The sequence below is a fragment of the Pan troglodytes genome, chromosome 23 (genome assembly GCF_028858775.2).
Source record: "Pan troglodytes isolate AG18354 chromosome 23, NHGRI_mPanTro3-v2.0_pri, whole genome shotgun sequence".
In the NCBI taxonomy this organism is placed as follows: Eukaryota; Metazoa; Chordata; class Mammalia; order Primates; family Hominidae; genus Pan; species Pan troglodytes.
This window is the reverse complement of record NC_086016.1, coordinates 22,568,685-22,581,124: the sequence shown is the minus strand read 5'-3', so window position 1 is coordinate 22,581,124 and position 12,440 is coordinate 22,568,685. Positions and strand designations below refer to the sequence as shown.

Here is a 12,440-nt window from a genome sequence, read left to right as displayed (position 1 = left end):
GTTAAGTCTCTAACTGAGGTGATTACACTGCCTCAACATTAATTTCTTGGTTTTGACAATGTTCTATGTAAGATACTATTATTGGGGAGAGCTGGGTAAAGGGCATGTCGGAACTCTCTATGCTATTCCACAACTTCCTGTGACTCCTATTTTAAAAATAAAAAGTTACATGAAAGGGGAAAAAACACTAAAGCACTTTGCAGTGGGCACAGCACACTCTAAGAAATGTTGATGGGACTCAAGGATACATCAAGATAGGTCCTAAGGGCAGGCGCGTTGGCTCACGCCTGTAATCCCAACACTTTGGGAGGCCGAGGTGAGCAGATCGCTTGAGCCCAGGAGTTCAAGATAAGCCTGGGCAACATGGTGAAGTCCCATCTCTACAAAAAATACAAAATATTAGCCGGGCGCGGTGCTGTGAGCCTATAGTCCCAGCTACTTGGGAGGCTGTGGTGTGAGGATCACCTGAGCCCAGGATGTCCAGGCTGCAGTGAGCCGTGATTGTGCCACTGCACTCCAATGTGGCCCACAGAGCGAGACCCCGTCTCAAAAGACAGGTCCTGGAAAGAAGAGGGAGGTTCTTTGCCTCCCCTTTAGAGCAGCTTTGGTTCACCTATAACACCTGATCACAGCCTAGTTTCCCACCACAGCAGCCGTGTGGAGAGGACACAGAGCCTCTTCACAGAAAGGAAGCCAGAAGATAATATGGCTGCAAGCCACACCCATGGTGACCAAGGGGCAAGGGCAGCACTAGAAGAGATGGTGCCCAGAGCTCGGGCAGACAGTGGAGTTGTGGTTGCTGGCACTCAGCCCTGCCTTGTAGCTGACAACCCTCTGAAACACACTGTATCTATTTCAGCCACAAAACACAAACCTTTGGATGGAGTCTCAGGCCATCCCCACTCTCCTGCCCAGGGCTAGGAGGAGGAGGAGGGCCCAGCATCACTTAACCCTTCTGGGACCTCAACGAAAATTGGAAGCCTTTTCTCTCCACATACAACAGAGACTTAAAAAACAAAAAAACCAGAGCGATTTGGAGCTTCTCCATGCTTTTCTTGATACCATCATAAGCACAGGAATAAAATGTGTTGTCGTTTGCAAGGAAAGCGGCAAATCCTCCAAGAAGTGTGGTACTCACTCTGTGGAGTTGCCGTAGACACGACAGCCATGCTGTGAGGGGCCATCCCCGAGGTCCCAGGAGGCGGCTGCCCTGAGAGAGACATTGGCTGTCCCATGGCACCAAGGCTACCCATCCCGCCCAGAGACTGTCCCGGGCCCCGAGGAGGCATGCCAATTCCAGCGGCTCCCGCAGCAGGTCCGCCAGTCAGGCTCTGGAGTGCATTCATAGGATCTGTGGGAACACAAGGGCAGAGCTTCTCAGGAAAGGGCCTACCAGACTGACCATGGCTCAAAGGGCGTAAGGCTCACAGAGCACAGATCTCTCCTACCTACAGGCTCAATCCCCTCACAGCCCCAAGCAGTAAGAGACTAGGCTCCTGGAGACTCCCAAATACGAATGGCTAGGACGCCAGGTGTGTTGGTCACTGCATGACCCATACCTCTAGCCTGGCCTGGACCAGGGTCCTAATGTTAAGGGACAAATGACCTCTCTGATGCCTGCAGATACACTAAAGATGGGCTGAGGCCTTGAGGGCAGGTGGCAACCCCTGCCTCTCCTGGCTGTCCAGCCCTCCTGCTGGGTGAGCATACAAAGCACGATGGGCCCTTCTGAGCAAGCGGTAACACAGTGGCCAGGGGACGCTCTCCCAGGGAGGGCACAAGTCCACAGGCACACACAGCTCCACTCGTGCTGTTGCAGAGTCCAACTCAGCCTGGGCCCCTGTGTGCAGGGCCACCATGCCAGAACAGCTGAGGGGTGCAGAGGAGGGCTCCACAGAGCACTGAGGAGAAATGTCCCAAGCCCACCAGGTCAGCAGCTCAGTAAGCAATGCCACAACCAAGGACAAGGATGCCATTGTCACAACAGTGTGGACTTCATAGCAAACAGCTACCCACAGACAGGTATGTCCTGGCAGGACCGCCATGCCACACAACTGGGTGGTACCCAGGACCCCATGCTCCAATGCCAAGGGGCCCAGATGTTCTGGCCACATGCCCTTGCTGCCGCTCAGCCCCAGTTGGCCAAGAATCCCTGTCCTGGCTGAGAGGTGAGACCCACACGGGCAGAGACAGCTGGCATGTACAGCTCTACTGTCTAGGGCAGGGCAGACAGTGGCGTGCAGCCTGTGAGGTCAGTGCACTCCCTTCCCAATGGCAGAATGCAGTTGGCCAGCCTGGATCTGTTAAACTCCTTCCCTTGCAGTTTAGTCAGCAGAGACCAAGGCTGAATTGACAGAATTCCCCTTATGTGATAAACCCTGAAATTTAAAAATATGGATTTCTAAACTTTTTTTTGGGATGGAGTCTCACTCAGTCATCCAGGTTGGAGTGCAGTGGTGCGATCTCAACTCACTGCAACCTCAGCCTCCCAGGTTCAAGCGATTCTCATGCCTCAGCCTCCTGAGTAGTTGGGACTACAACGCGTGCCACCACACCCGGCTATTTTTGTATTTTTAGTAGAGATGGGGTTTTACCATGTTGGCCAGGCTGGTCTTGAACTCCTGACCTCAACTGATCTGCCTGCCTCAGCCTCCCAAAGTGTTGGGATTACAGGCATGAGCCACAGCACCCAGCCAGATTTCTAAATTTACAAAGAAACTTTCTAACTTAAAAAAGTGAATTCATAGCATTTTCTCAGAAATGCTACTACATATTATTACACTGAAAACAGTATAATAATTCTCTACCAGAGAGCTCAACACTTTTGGATAATGTCTTAATAGCTTTGTGAGTGTTTATCTTTTTGCTGGGCAAAGGCAGCATTTGTGTGAAACGGGATGGGGAGGATCATGCGACTTCACAGTCTGGAGGAAGACGAAGGCTGGAGAGGTCAGGGCACAGCTGGTCAGCCTCCTCCCTCCAGAGTTCTCTCCGCAAGCATTCTCCTCTAGTGACAGGTTAACCCAGGCACATGAGGCATGCACTATGTCATTCTTGCCACCTCAAATCCAAAGATGGGAGAAACTTTAACTCAAAAGGGAAAACTCTTACCACTGACGGAAGCTTGAGATTTCTTGTTATCTATATGAAAACACAAACAAAAAAACCAAAGTAAACATAGTTTTATATAACCACATATTTCCATGGGTAGGTCAGTTCTGTAGGCATTTGCCCAAGCCTTAATCCCCACGGAGCTCCTAGTACTCCCCGCTACTGGGGGAAGTGTTTCTACTCTTGGCAGCGCTGACCCCACAAGGGACCTGGGGGCAGAGGGTGCAGAGTAGCTCCAGGGTCAACCTGGGGCCTTAGGGAGCTGACCCCAAGGCTGAAGCACTCTGGGGTTGGGGACCCTGGGCCTACTCTGGCTTTCCTTTTTCCCAGGTCCAGAGTCTCAGCTCAGCCCTGAGCAAACAAATAATAGAACACTACAGGAACCCACGGCGGGGCTGGAGTGGTGCCGAGACTTGACACTGCCTCCCTTTGCAGCCCACTCTGGTGAGGCAGTGTCTCTGTTACCTAGATGAGGAAACTGAGGCTGTCCACAGCCAGCTGGAAGCCAGTCCAGCTGACCCCAGTGCCCAGCGGAGAACTTCTGTAGCAGTCATGGGGCCCTGAGCCTCCTGCTCGGCTGCTTCCCATGACCTCATGAGCCCCACAGGACTGTGTGCACCAGCCAGGCCACTGTCCCTGAAAGCAGAACATGCGGAGTCTGCCAGCGCATCTGGGCCAGATCATCTGGGCTGCTCCTTCTCCTCTTACACATCCCAGTGACTTTCCAACACCACAGAGAGTGAGATCAGTGAAGTTCACTTTGCTGGCCATTCTAGTGAAAAGTTAGTGTGGAAAGAAGCAAAACCTACCAGGCTCTGGGGTGCTCAATGTCTCCCTTTGACCCAGCAACACACTGAAGGTACAGCTGCCTGTCCCTAACCCACAGGGGAATAGAAATAGGACTCGCCAGGCACATGCTCCAAGGACAGGCCTGTGTCAAGAGAAGCCTGCCTCTGGTGGTTATGCAGCGGCAGTGGGCAGGAGCCATTGTTGGCTGAAAACACAGAGCAGCTGCTGGCCCCAGTTTCCTTCACAGGCTGTGGCCATCCAGGAACACTTGGTGTCCACATACTTCCACGTAACACACACAAGCAGGAAGACCCTGGCCCTAGGATGCAATGACAACTCATTTCTGTAGAGCTGGGGCCACTGCCTGGCTGACAGAACCACACTGGGCCCTCTGAATCAGAGGAGGCACAACGTGAGGTTAACACGGGGGCCCTCAGCACAGCAGGGAGCCAGGGTGCAGACTCAGGAGGTCCTCCTCAGAAGCTTCTCGTCTGGAGGGAAAATATGCCTAAGTGTCTCTGGCCTCCATGGGTCAATAAAATCAACTTTTAGGGAAGAGAGTTTCTGTTCCAGGGTAAACAGAACTTCCCAGAAGTAAAAACAACAGCCCTATGAAAAGGGAGATTAAGTGAGCAAGTGAAGCAGCAACCCGTTTAGACCACTTTGAGGACAGCATTTCCATGATGCTAGAATCAGCATTTTTGAGGCCAAGGCTCTGGGAGGATGGGGGGATCTGGAATCAAATGCAAGGCAGTGAAGAACTTCCCAGAAGCAAGTGAGGTGACACAGACCTTCTGACTCAGGCACCACGGCCTGCCCAGAAAGCTCTGCCGAGGCAGCGTCAGGGCTGGCCTCTCACAGAGATCTCAACAACCCAGAAATGCGAAATCTTACTTACGAATGTCTCGAAAATGGATAATGAGCCTGGCCACGAGAGAAAGGTATTCGTCCTAAAAGTAAAAACAGGAAGCAGTTTAATACCAGATGAAGAAGTGCAGTCATCGGACTCCCCCTTCCCGCCCCCTCGCCTGCTGGCACCGAGCTGAAGCCCATCCTGCAAGGCAGATTCAGACGCTCGCTCGGCCTCCTCTGGAATCCGCCTCTCGGAAGAGAGCCGTCAGTGCTCAGCTAGGCTGGCCAATAACAGGCACAAAGAAACAAGAAGGGGACAGAGAGCCTCCAACGGCCACTCCTCTCCCCTGATGGAAAGGCACTCAGCTGAGAGAGCTGGGAGCCATCTCGAGTGCCCTCTCTTCATCACAAAGGGGACAGGCAGGTTGGGGGTGATGAGGCGCTGGCCTGAGGGCACAAGGCCTGTCAGAGGCAGCCGTGGGTGGGCCGCTGTGTCTTTGCACTATCTGTAAAGAAGGGCTTTCATTTCTCAGCCCAGCCTGTTGCTGCCTTTTCACTGATGACGCAGTATCTGCTGAAAATCTGGGCGGCCCTCCCCTGGCTGCGCTTTCCGGGAGAATCTGTGTTCATCTCCATTTACGCACAGACAAGGGAGAGGGTGAAGCCCACTCTCAGGTGAGGTGAAGGCCACTGGCTGCCAAGGCCCGCTATATGCAAGCTGCTGTGTTTCTGGGATTGCCTGGCAGGGGCTGCCTCCCACCCATTGTCCTCTTTGGCCCCAAGGACACTCACTCCCAAGTGTTTCAGGGAAATCACTACTGTGAGTTGGTCTTGTGGTCAATACACGGATGTCTGAGGTAAAGTCTTATTTCAGAGAAGCATCCTTGTCTTCTGCTGAAGTGCCCATCCTTCTGGCAGGGCAGCCTGGAAGGGGCAAAGCCCCGGCTCCGTGCCCTGCTCACCCAACCTTCCTCCTGAGTCACTGTGACACTCAGAGTCCATCCACTACACTCATAAGATGGCAGGGCAGAGGGAAGGATGATGAAAAGTGGTCTCAGATGAGTGTAAAAATACAAAGACACTTTCGAAATCTTTATCATCCCACATCTATCTCCAAACTCTACCCCACTTCTTTTTTTCAGCTCGGGGAATTAGCACAGGACAACATGAAGAAGAAAGGCCCAGGGGAGAGGAAAAGCTGGGATAAGCAGCGAGGCCTGGCCAGAACAAGCGGACACCAAGGCAGTTCTGTCAACACGCCCAGCTTCCGGCTATCCCCATCAATTACTGATAGGAAAGCTGATGTGCGTGTGAAGGGGGCGCACAGGCAGCCTGTCCCTGAAGGACAGTGGTATGAGAATGGGGGCAATGGAGGTGTGGGAACCCGAGGACACTCAGGAACAGAAGCAAGGTGGCCAGGTATGAGGGGAGAAGGGCCTGGGGGCCAGCCAGGTCAACACCTCACAGCTCCTAAGGCCCTGGACCATTTTTTAGGTCTGCGATACTTTAAATGAATTTGTTTTCTCCACATCCATAAAAGGTAAAACAAGGGGAAGTAGGTTTCAAAAGCAACAAGATACTTTTACTTAGACATAAGACACTCAAACAAGGCTCAGGACCATGTCCCCAAAGCCCTTCTGCATAACACCAAGGCTGAGCAAGACCCACTGCCAGCCCAGCACCTGGAATGCAGTGGGCAGGCGTCATCATCCTGCAGTGCCCAGCACCACTCCTGACCCACAGTAGGGGCAGCCACTGCCATCTGCTCCAGCTCTGCTACCAGACCAGCGTGAGGAGGCTTAGTGGGGAGCGGGGAGGGAGGGGACGCCTGATGTGAGAAACAAGCACAGGAAGCTGTCATGCTGCCAGCCAAGGAGCTTTCTTGTGGGCGATGATACTTCCTACATTCCCCCAAAGGCAGGTTTATCTAGGAACATCTAGGGGCTGAACACAATGGGTCAACCACAACAACTCCTTTCCAGGGGAGAAAGCCCTGGATCTGAAACTGCGCCTCTGATCCCCCTGGCTGGGCTCTTTCACTCCTGACTCCTCACCATCCACCCCCACCCCCATCCAGATGGACAGATTATTATGCCCCTTTCTGCTCCAAAGCACACCAACTCCCCTAGAACTGCTGCAGAAAAAAGGGCTAAAGAGTCAGGAAACTCCCTTATCTTCACTTGGTCTGCTCCAGCTCCCCTGCTGGCTATCAAAATATAAGTGTCCAGCTGTACCTGAGGCTGAGTATTACAAACCATAAACAATGAACATCATGACAGTAACAGCTAGCACTTGGCACTTTACGGTGCCAGACACAGAAGTCAACAATTCACATGCATTATCGCCTTGATTTCTCCCAACCACCCAGAGGCAGGTACTACTAACACATCCAGTTTACAGATAAGAAAACAGAAACCTTAAAAACCTCCATAGAGGCCAATCGTGGAGGCTCACATCTATTATTCCAACATTTTGGGAAGCCAAGGCAGGAGGGTCCCTTGAGGCCAGGAGTTTAAGACCAGCCTGGGCAACATAGTAAGACACCATCTCTACAAAACAAACAAACAAACAAACATTACCCTGGTGTGGTAGCACACGCCAGTGGCCTCAAAGTGGGAGGCTGAGGCTTGAGCCTGGGAGATCAATGCTGCAATGAGCTGTGACCACTCCACTGCACTCCAGCTTGGGCGACAGAGTGAGACCCCACCTCAAAAAGTTAAAAGCTTCATAGAATTTCCACACTTGCTTGACATGTGGAAATCTTGCACAAGTGCCTCACAACATATTGTGGAGTGAACACAAGGAAGGAGAAAGGATAGAAACACGTGCTCCGTGCCACATACACTGCATGACATACACCTTTTATATAAGACCTGCGGAATGTAAACACACATATTTGCTTAAATCTGCCATGAGAAACACTGGAAAGATACACCAAAATTGAAAATCGACAACCCAGCAAGTATCAGGAACTGTGCTGGAAATGTGCCCTCTCTAAACCCACAGTGTTATGGGTTTTCACTTCAGAAGCACATAAATCTTTTACTATTGAGAAGATAAAGCCATATCAAGTCGGGCACCTTGGCTCACACCTGTAATCCCAGCACTTTGGGAGGCCAAGACAGGAGGATCACCTGAGGACAGGAATTCAAGACCAGCCTGGCCAACATGGTGAAACTCCATCTCTACTAAAAATACAAAAAAAATTAGCCAGGCCTGGTGGCGCATGCCGGTAATCCCAGCTACTTGGGAGGCTGAGGCAGGAGAATTGCTTGAACCCAGGAGGCAGAGGTTGCAGTGAGCCGCGATCACGCCACTGCACTCCAGCCTGGGCAACAAGAGCGAAAACTCTGTCTCAAAACAAAAAACAAAAAACAACAAAAAAAAACAAATCAAAGCTAGGCACAGTGGCACAGTCTTGTAATCCCAGCTACTTGGAAGGATAAAGTAGGAGTATTGCTTACACCCAGGAGTTCAGCCTGGGCAACTCAGGGGCAACTCAGTGAATTTTATTTCTCTAAAAAAATATATATATTTTTTGAGATGGGGTCTCACTCTGTCGCCCTGGCTGGAGTGCAGTGACGCGATCATCGCTCACTGCAGTTTCAACTTCCTGGGCTCAAGTGAGCCTCCCCACCTCAGCCTCCTGAGCAGCTGGGACTACATGCATGCACTACCATGTCCAGCTAATTTATTTATTTATTTATTTTTATTTTTTAGATGGAGTCTCTCTGTGGCCCAAGCTGCAGTGCAGTGGTGCAATCTCAGCTCACTGCAAGCTCCGCCTCCCGGGTGGTGCAAGCTATTCTCCTGCCTCAGCCTCCCAAGTAGCTGGGACTACAGGCGCCTGCCACCACGTCTGGCTAATTTTTTGTATTTTTTAGTGGAGACGGGGTTTCACCGTGTTAGCCAGGATGGTCTCGATCTCCTGACCTTCTGATCCGCCCACCTCAGCCTCCCAAAGTGCTGGGATTACAAGCGTGAGCCACCATGCCTGGCCAATTTTTTGTAGAGACACGGTTTTGCCATGTTGGCCGGCTTGTCTTTTGCTCAGTCCTCAACCTCCAAAAGTGTTGGGATTACAGGTGTGAGTCACTGTAGCCAGCCTAAAATATTTTTCTAAAATGAAAAGTATAGCAAATCTAAAGAAAAAGGTCCAATTCCTAAACATTCCAAATAAACTAAAACAAATGAGCTGAATATTAAGTTGGTGGCAGAATCATATAGAGAAAAGAAATCTTTTGAGAGGCTTTTTAAAAAAATGAAACAAAAAGCAAAATGTTCTCAATAAAAGGGATACATTTTAAGGACAATTAGAACTTCAAGGTAATCTTAAATGTTTAGTCTACCTTTTGTTGTCAGTGGTAATATAAACTGTTTATTCTGAAATGATTTTAAAGTAAAGCAACCAAGTATGCTAATAATATTAGAAACCAAGATATTCATAGTAACAGAAAAGACACATGTTTAAAATGAAAGAAGTAAAAACCCTATATATAAGTTTAAATTTGAATTAGAAATATTAGTGTAAAATTATGGGTTTTTGTTGTTGCTGTTATTTCAAAAACATGTTTTTTCTTAGTTCTGTTCACTGAAAGGCCCAAAGCAATGAACAGACCAGCGCCCACGTAGCATGCTCCAAATGCCACTTTACCGGCAGAAGTCCCCAGGGTTCACTCCCTAGAGGAGCAGCCAATCTGGGTCTAAATGCCAGCAGACTAAGAAAAACTAAAGAGGTTGTGTGAGGGCCCCAAGAGACACAGGAGCTCCTGCTAGATGAGGATGGGACCATCTAAGCATCAAAATGAATGACAGCAATGGACCAGAACACCCCAGATACACAGCCCTGAGCTCAAAATGTCACTCAAAGAGAACCCATCTGTGGCCCTTGGGGGGACTCCTTAGACTGGAAAGATCAGAAAAACAGCATTCCTGGAGGTCCTGAACACACAGGGTTTCAAACAATCATCTAGCCCTGGCTGACGAAAGAAAACCTTTCTTGACAAAAAAAAAAAAAAAAAACTCCACGTAACGAATGTGGGAGAAAAGCCAGAATTAGTCTACAAGCCCTAATTAAATGATGAAACCATCGGAAAGATAATAGGAGCTTTACAAGGGTCAGGCTGTTGTTGCTCTCCAAACCTCCAAATTGTGGTCTTATGGGAATATCAAGATGCCCAGAAATACAAATTAAGGCAATACTTCGGATATATTTTTGCTAAAAGACCACGGCACCCTCTCTGCTCTCCAATTTAGCACCCAGTTCATAAGAAGGAGGGGGCAGGCAGGATGAATCAGCAGCTTGGGAGACATCAGAGCCCATGGGGAGGGCTGCAGGACAGCTGGGCTGCTCCTTCACCAGGCTGGGAGGGGCCAGAGGGGAGAAAAGACCCTCGTTTGGATCCTGATTCAAAGAAGCCAACTATTAGGAAAAAAGCGTTGAAACTTGAAAGAGGCCTTCCCATTGATGACAATAGTGACTCCATGTGATTGTCAGGTGGGGCCCTAGCACAGGCCAGTGTGGAGATGCTCAGCAGAGATACAACCCTGAGGGTGGGGATGTGCCCTCGACACTTCAGGAGGGACACAGAGACAGCCAAGGGAAAAGTCACCAAACCACAGCAACTGCTGACTCCAGATTAGAGGAATATGACGCCTCTGTGCTTTCATGTCTCAGAGTTTTCCTAATAGATTTTGAAATACCATCAAATTCCAGAAAGAGTGGTTCCATGATAGTATCCGTAGCCCCGTGGGACCTTGGCCCGAGCCCACAGGACACACCATCAGAAACCAAGTAGGGACGAGGCAGCCCCAGCAGTGCCCCCCACCCAAGGAAACCACACGGCCCTGACCTGGCCACCAAGGGAAAACAGACCTGTTATTCATCATTTTCACTCGTTCCATTAAAAATATATGTAATAGGCTGGCTGAGATACAATTCACCCATTTAAAACATGCCATTCAATGGTTTTTGGTACTACATTCAGAGTTCTGCAGCATTACCAAAATCAATTTTAAAGCATTTTGTTTCTTTCTTTTTTTTTTTTTTTGAGGTGGAGTCTCGCTCTGTCACACAGGCTGAAGTGCAGTGGCACCATCTCAGCTCACTGCAACCTCCACTTCCTGGGTTCAAGTGATTCTCCTGCCTCACCCTCCCAAGTAGCTGGGACTACAGGTATGTGCTGTCACCCCCTACTGATTTTTGTATTTTTAGTAGAGGCAGGATTTCACCATGTTGGCCAGGCTGGTCTCAAACTCTTGGCCTCAAGTGATCCACTGGCCTTGGCCTCCAAAGTGTTGGGATTACAGGCATGGGCCACCGTGCCTGGCCTAATTTTAGAACATCATCTTCACTCCAAATGAAAACTCCATTTCCCTACAGCACCCTTGGCAATCACTAATCAACTTTCTGTCTGTGGCAGGCTAAATAACAGTCCTTAAATCAGGTCCTATTCCCTGGAACCTGTAAATGTTACCTTATTTGAGAAAAAGGTCTTTGCAGATATGATGAAGTTAAACATCTTGAGATGGAGGGCTATCCTGGGTTATGCGGGTGGACCCTAACTGCAATTGCATGTATCCTCCTAAGAGGGAGGCAGAAGGAAAGTTCACACACACAGAGAAGGCGACGTGAAGATGGAATACAGAGAATGTGTTTACCTCGTGATGCTGGACTTGAAGACTGGAGTGATACAGCCACAAGCCAAGGAGTACCAGCAGTGACCAAAAGCTAGAAGATGCAAGAAACAGGTTCCTCTCCTATAGCCTACCTGCTGCCACTGCGATTTTTACCCATGGTACTGACTTTGAACATCTGGCCTTGAAAACTGTGAGATTAAATTTCTGTTTGTTTGTTTGTTTGTTTGTTTGAGACGGAGTCTCACTCTGTCACCCAGGCTGGAGTGCAGTGCCGCGATCTCGGCTCACTGCAAGCTCCACCTCCCGGGTTCAGCCATTCTCCTGCCTCAGCCTCCCGAGTAGCTGGGACTCCAGGCGCCCGCCACCACGCCTGGCTAGTTGTTTTGTATTTTTAGTAGAGACGGGGGTTTCACCATGTTAGCCAGGATGGTTGCGATCTCCTGATCTTGTGATCTGCCCGCCTCAGCCTCCCAAAGTGCTGGGATTACAGGCGTGAGCCACCGCACCTGGCCTAAATTTCTGTTCTTTTAAGCCACCAAGCTTGTAGTAACGTGTTATAGCAGCCACAGGAAACATACGAATTTTGTTACCAGGAGTAGGGTGCCTAAAAATGTGGCAGTGGCTTTGTAACTCAATAACAAAGGAGGACTAGTAGAATTGTGAGAAGCATGATAGAAAAGGCCTAGGTTTCCTTGAACAGGCTGTGTGGGTAGACATGTGGATGTTAAAGACTCTGTCACCCAGACTCTGCCTTAAAGGAAATGACGAACTTGATACAGAAAGTCTGTATTATCTTCAAGAATACATATACTATCAAAAACAGAATGTTGTTAGAAACATGAAAATTAAAGGTGATTCTAAAGGAACAAAGGAAACAAGGAACATGTTACTGGAAACTAGAGCAAAGGTGATCTTTGTAATATAATGGCAAAAAGTTTAGCTGGATTGTGTCCTGTAGCTGTGTGGAAGGCAGAATCACAAGCAATAAGTTTGCACATTTAGCTGAGCAGACTTCCAATCAAAGCATTCAAGACTCAGCTTCAGCCGGG

The 12,440-nt window shown here is 49.5% G+C and overlaps 1 protein-coding gene across 34 annotated transcripts in view; it reads right to left on the bottom strand.

Moving 5' to 3' along the window:
* Positions 1 to 12,440, bottom strand: part of MED15 (mediator complex subunit 15) — a 92,977-nt gene that overhangs the window by 31,332 nt on the left and 49,205 nt on the right. For 20 of the 34 annotated variants that reach the window (XM_054675386.1, XM_063807549.1, XM_054675385.2 and 17 more), the window contains 3 exon segments: positions 4,799 to 4,850; positions 3,112 to 3,141; positions 1,139 to 1,351 (listed from right to left, as the gene is read on the bottom strand). In XM_054675386.1, the coding sequence (XP_054531361.1) occupies positions 1,139 to 1,351; positions 3,112 to 3,141; positions 4,799 to 4,850 (295 nt within the window). 34 annotated transcript variants of the gene reach the window in all.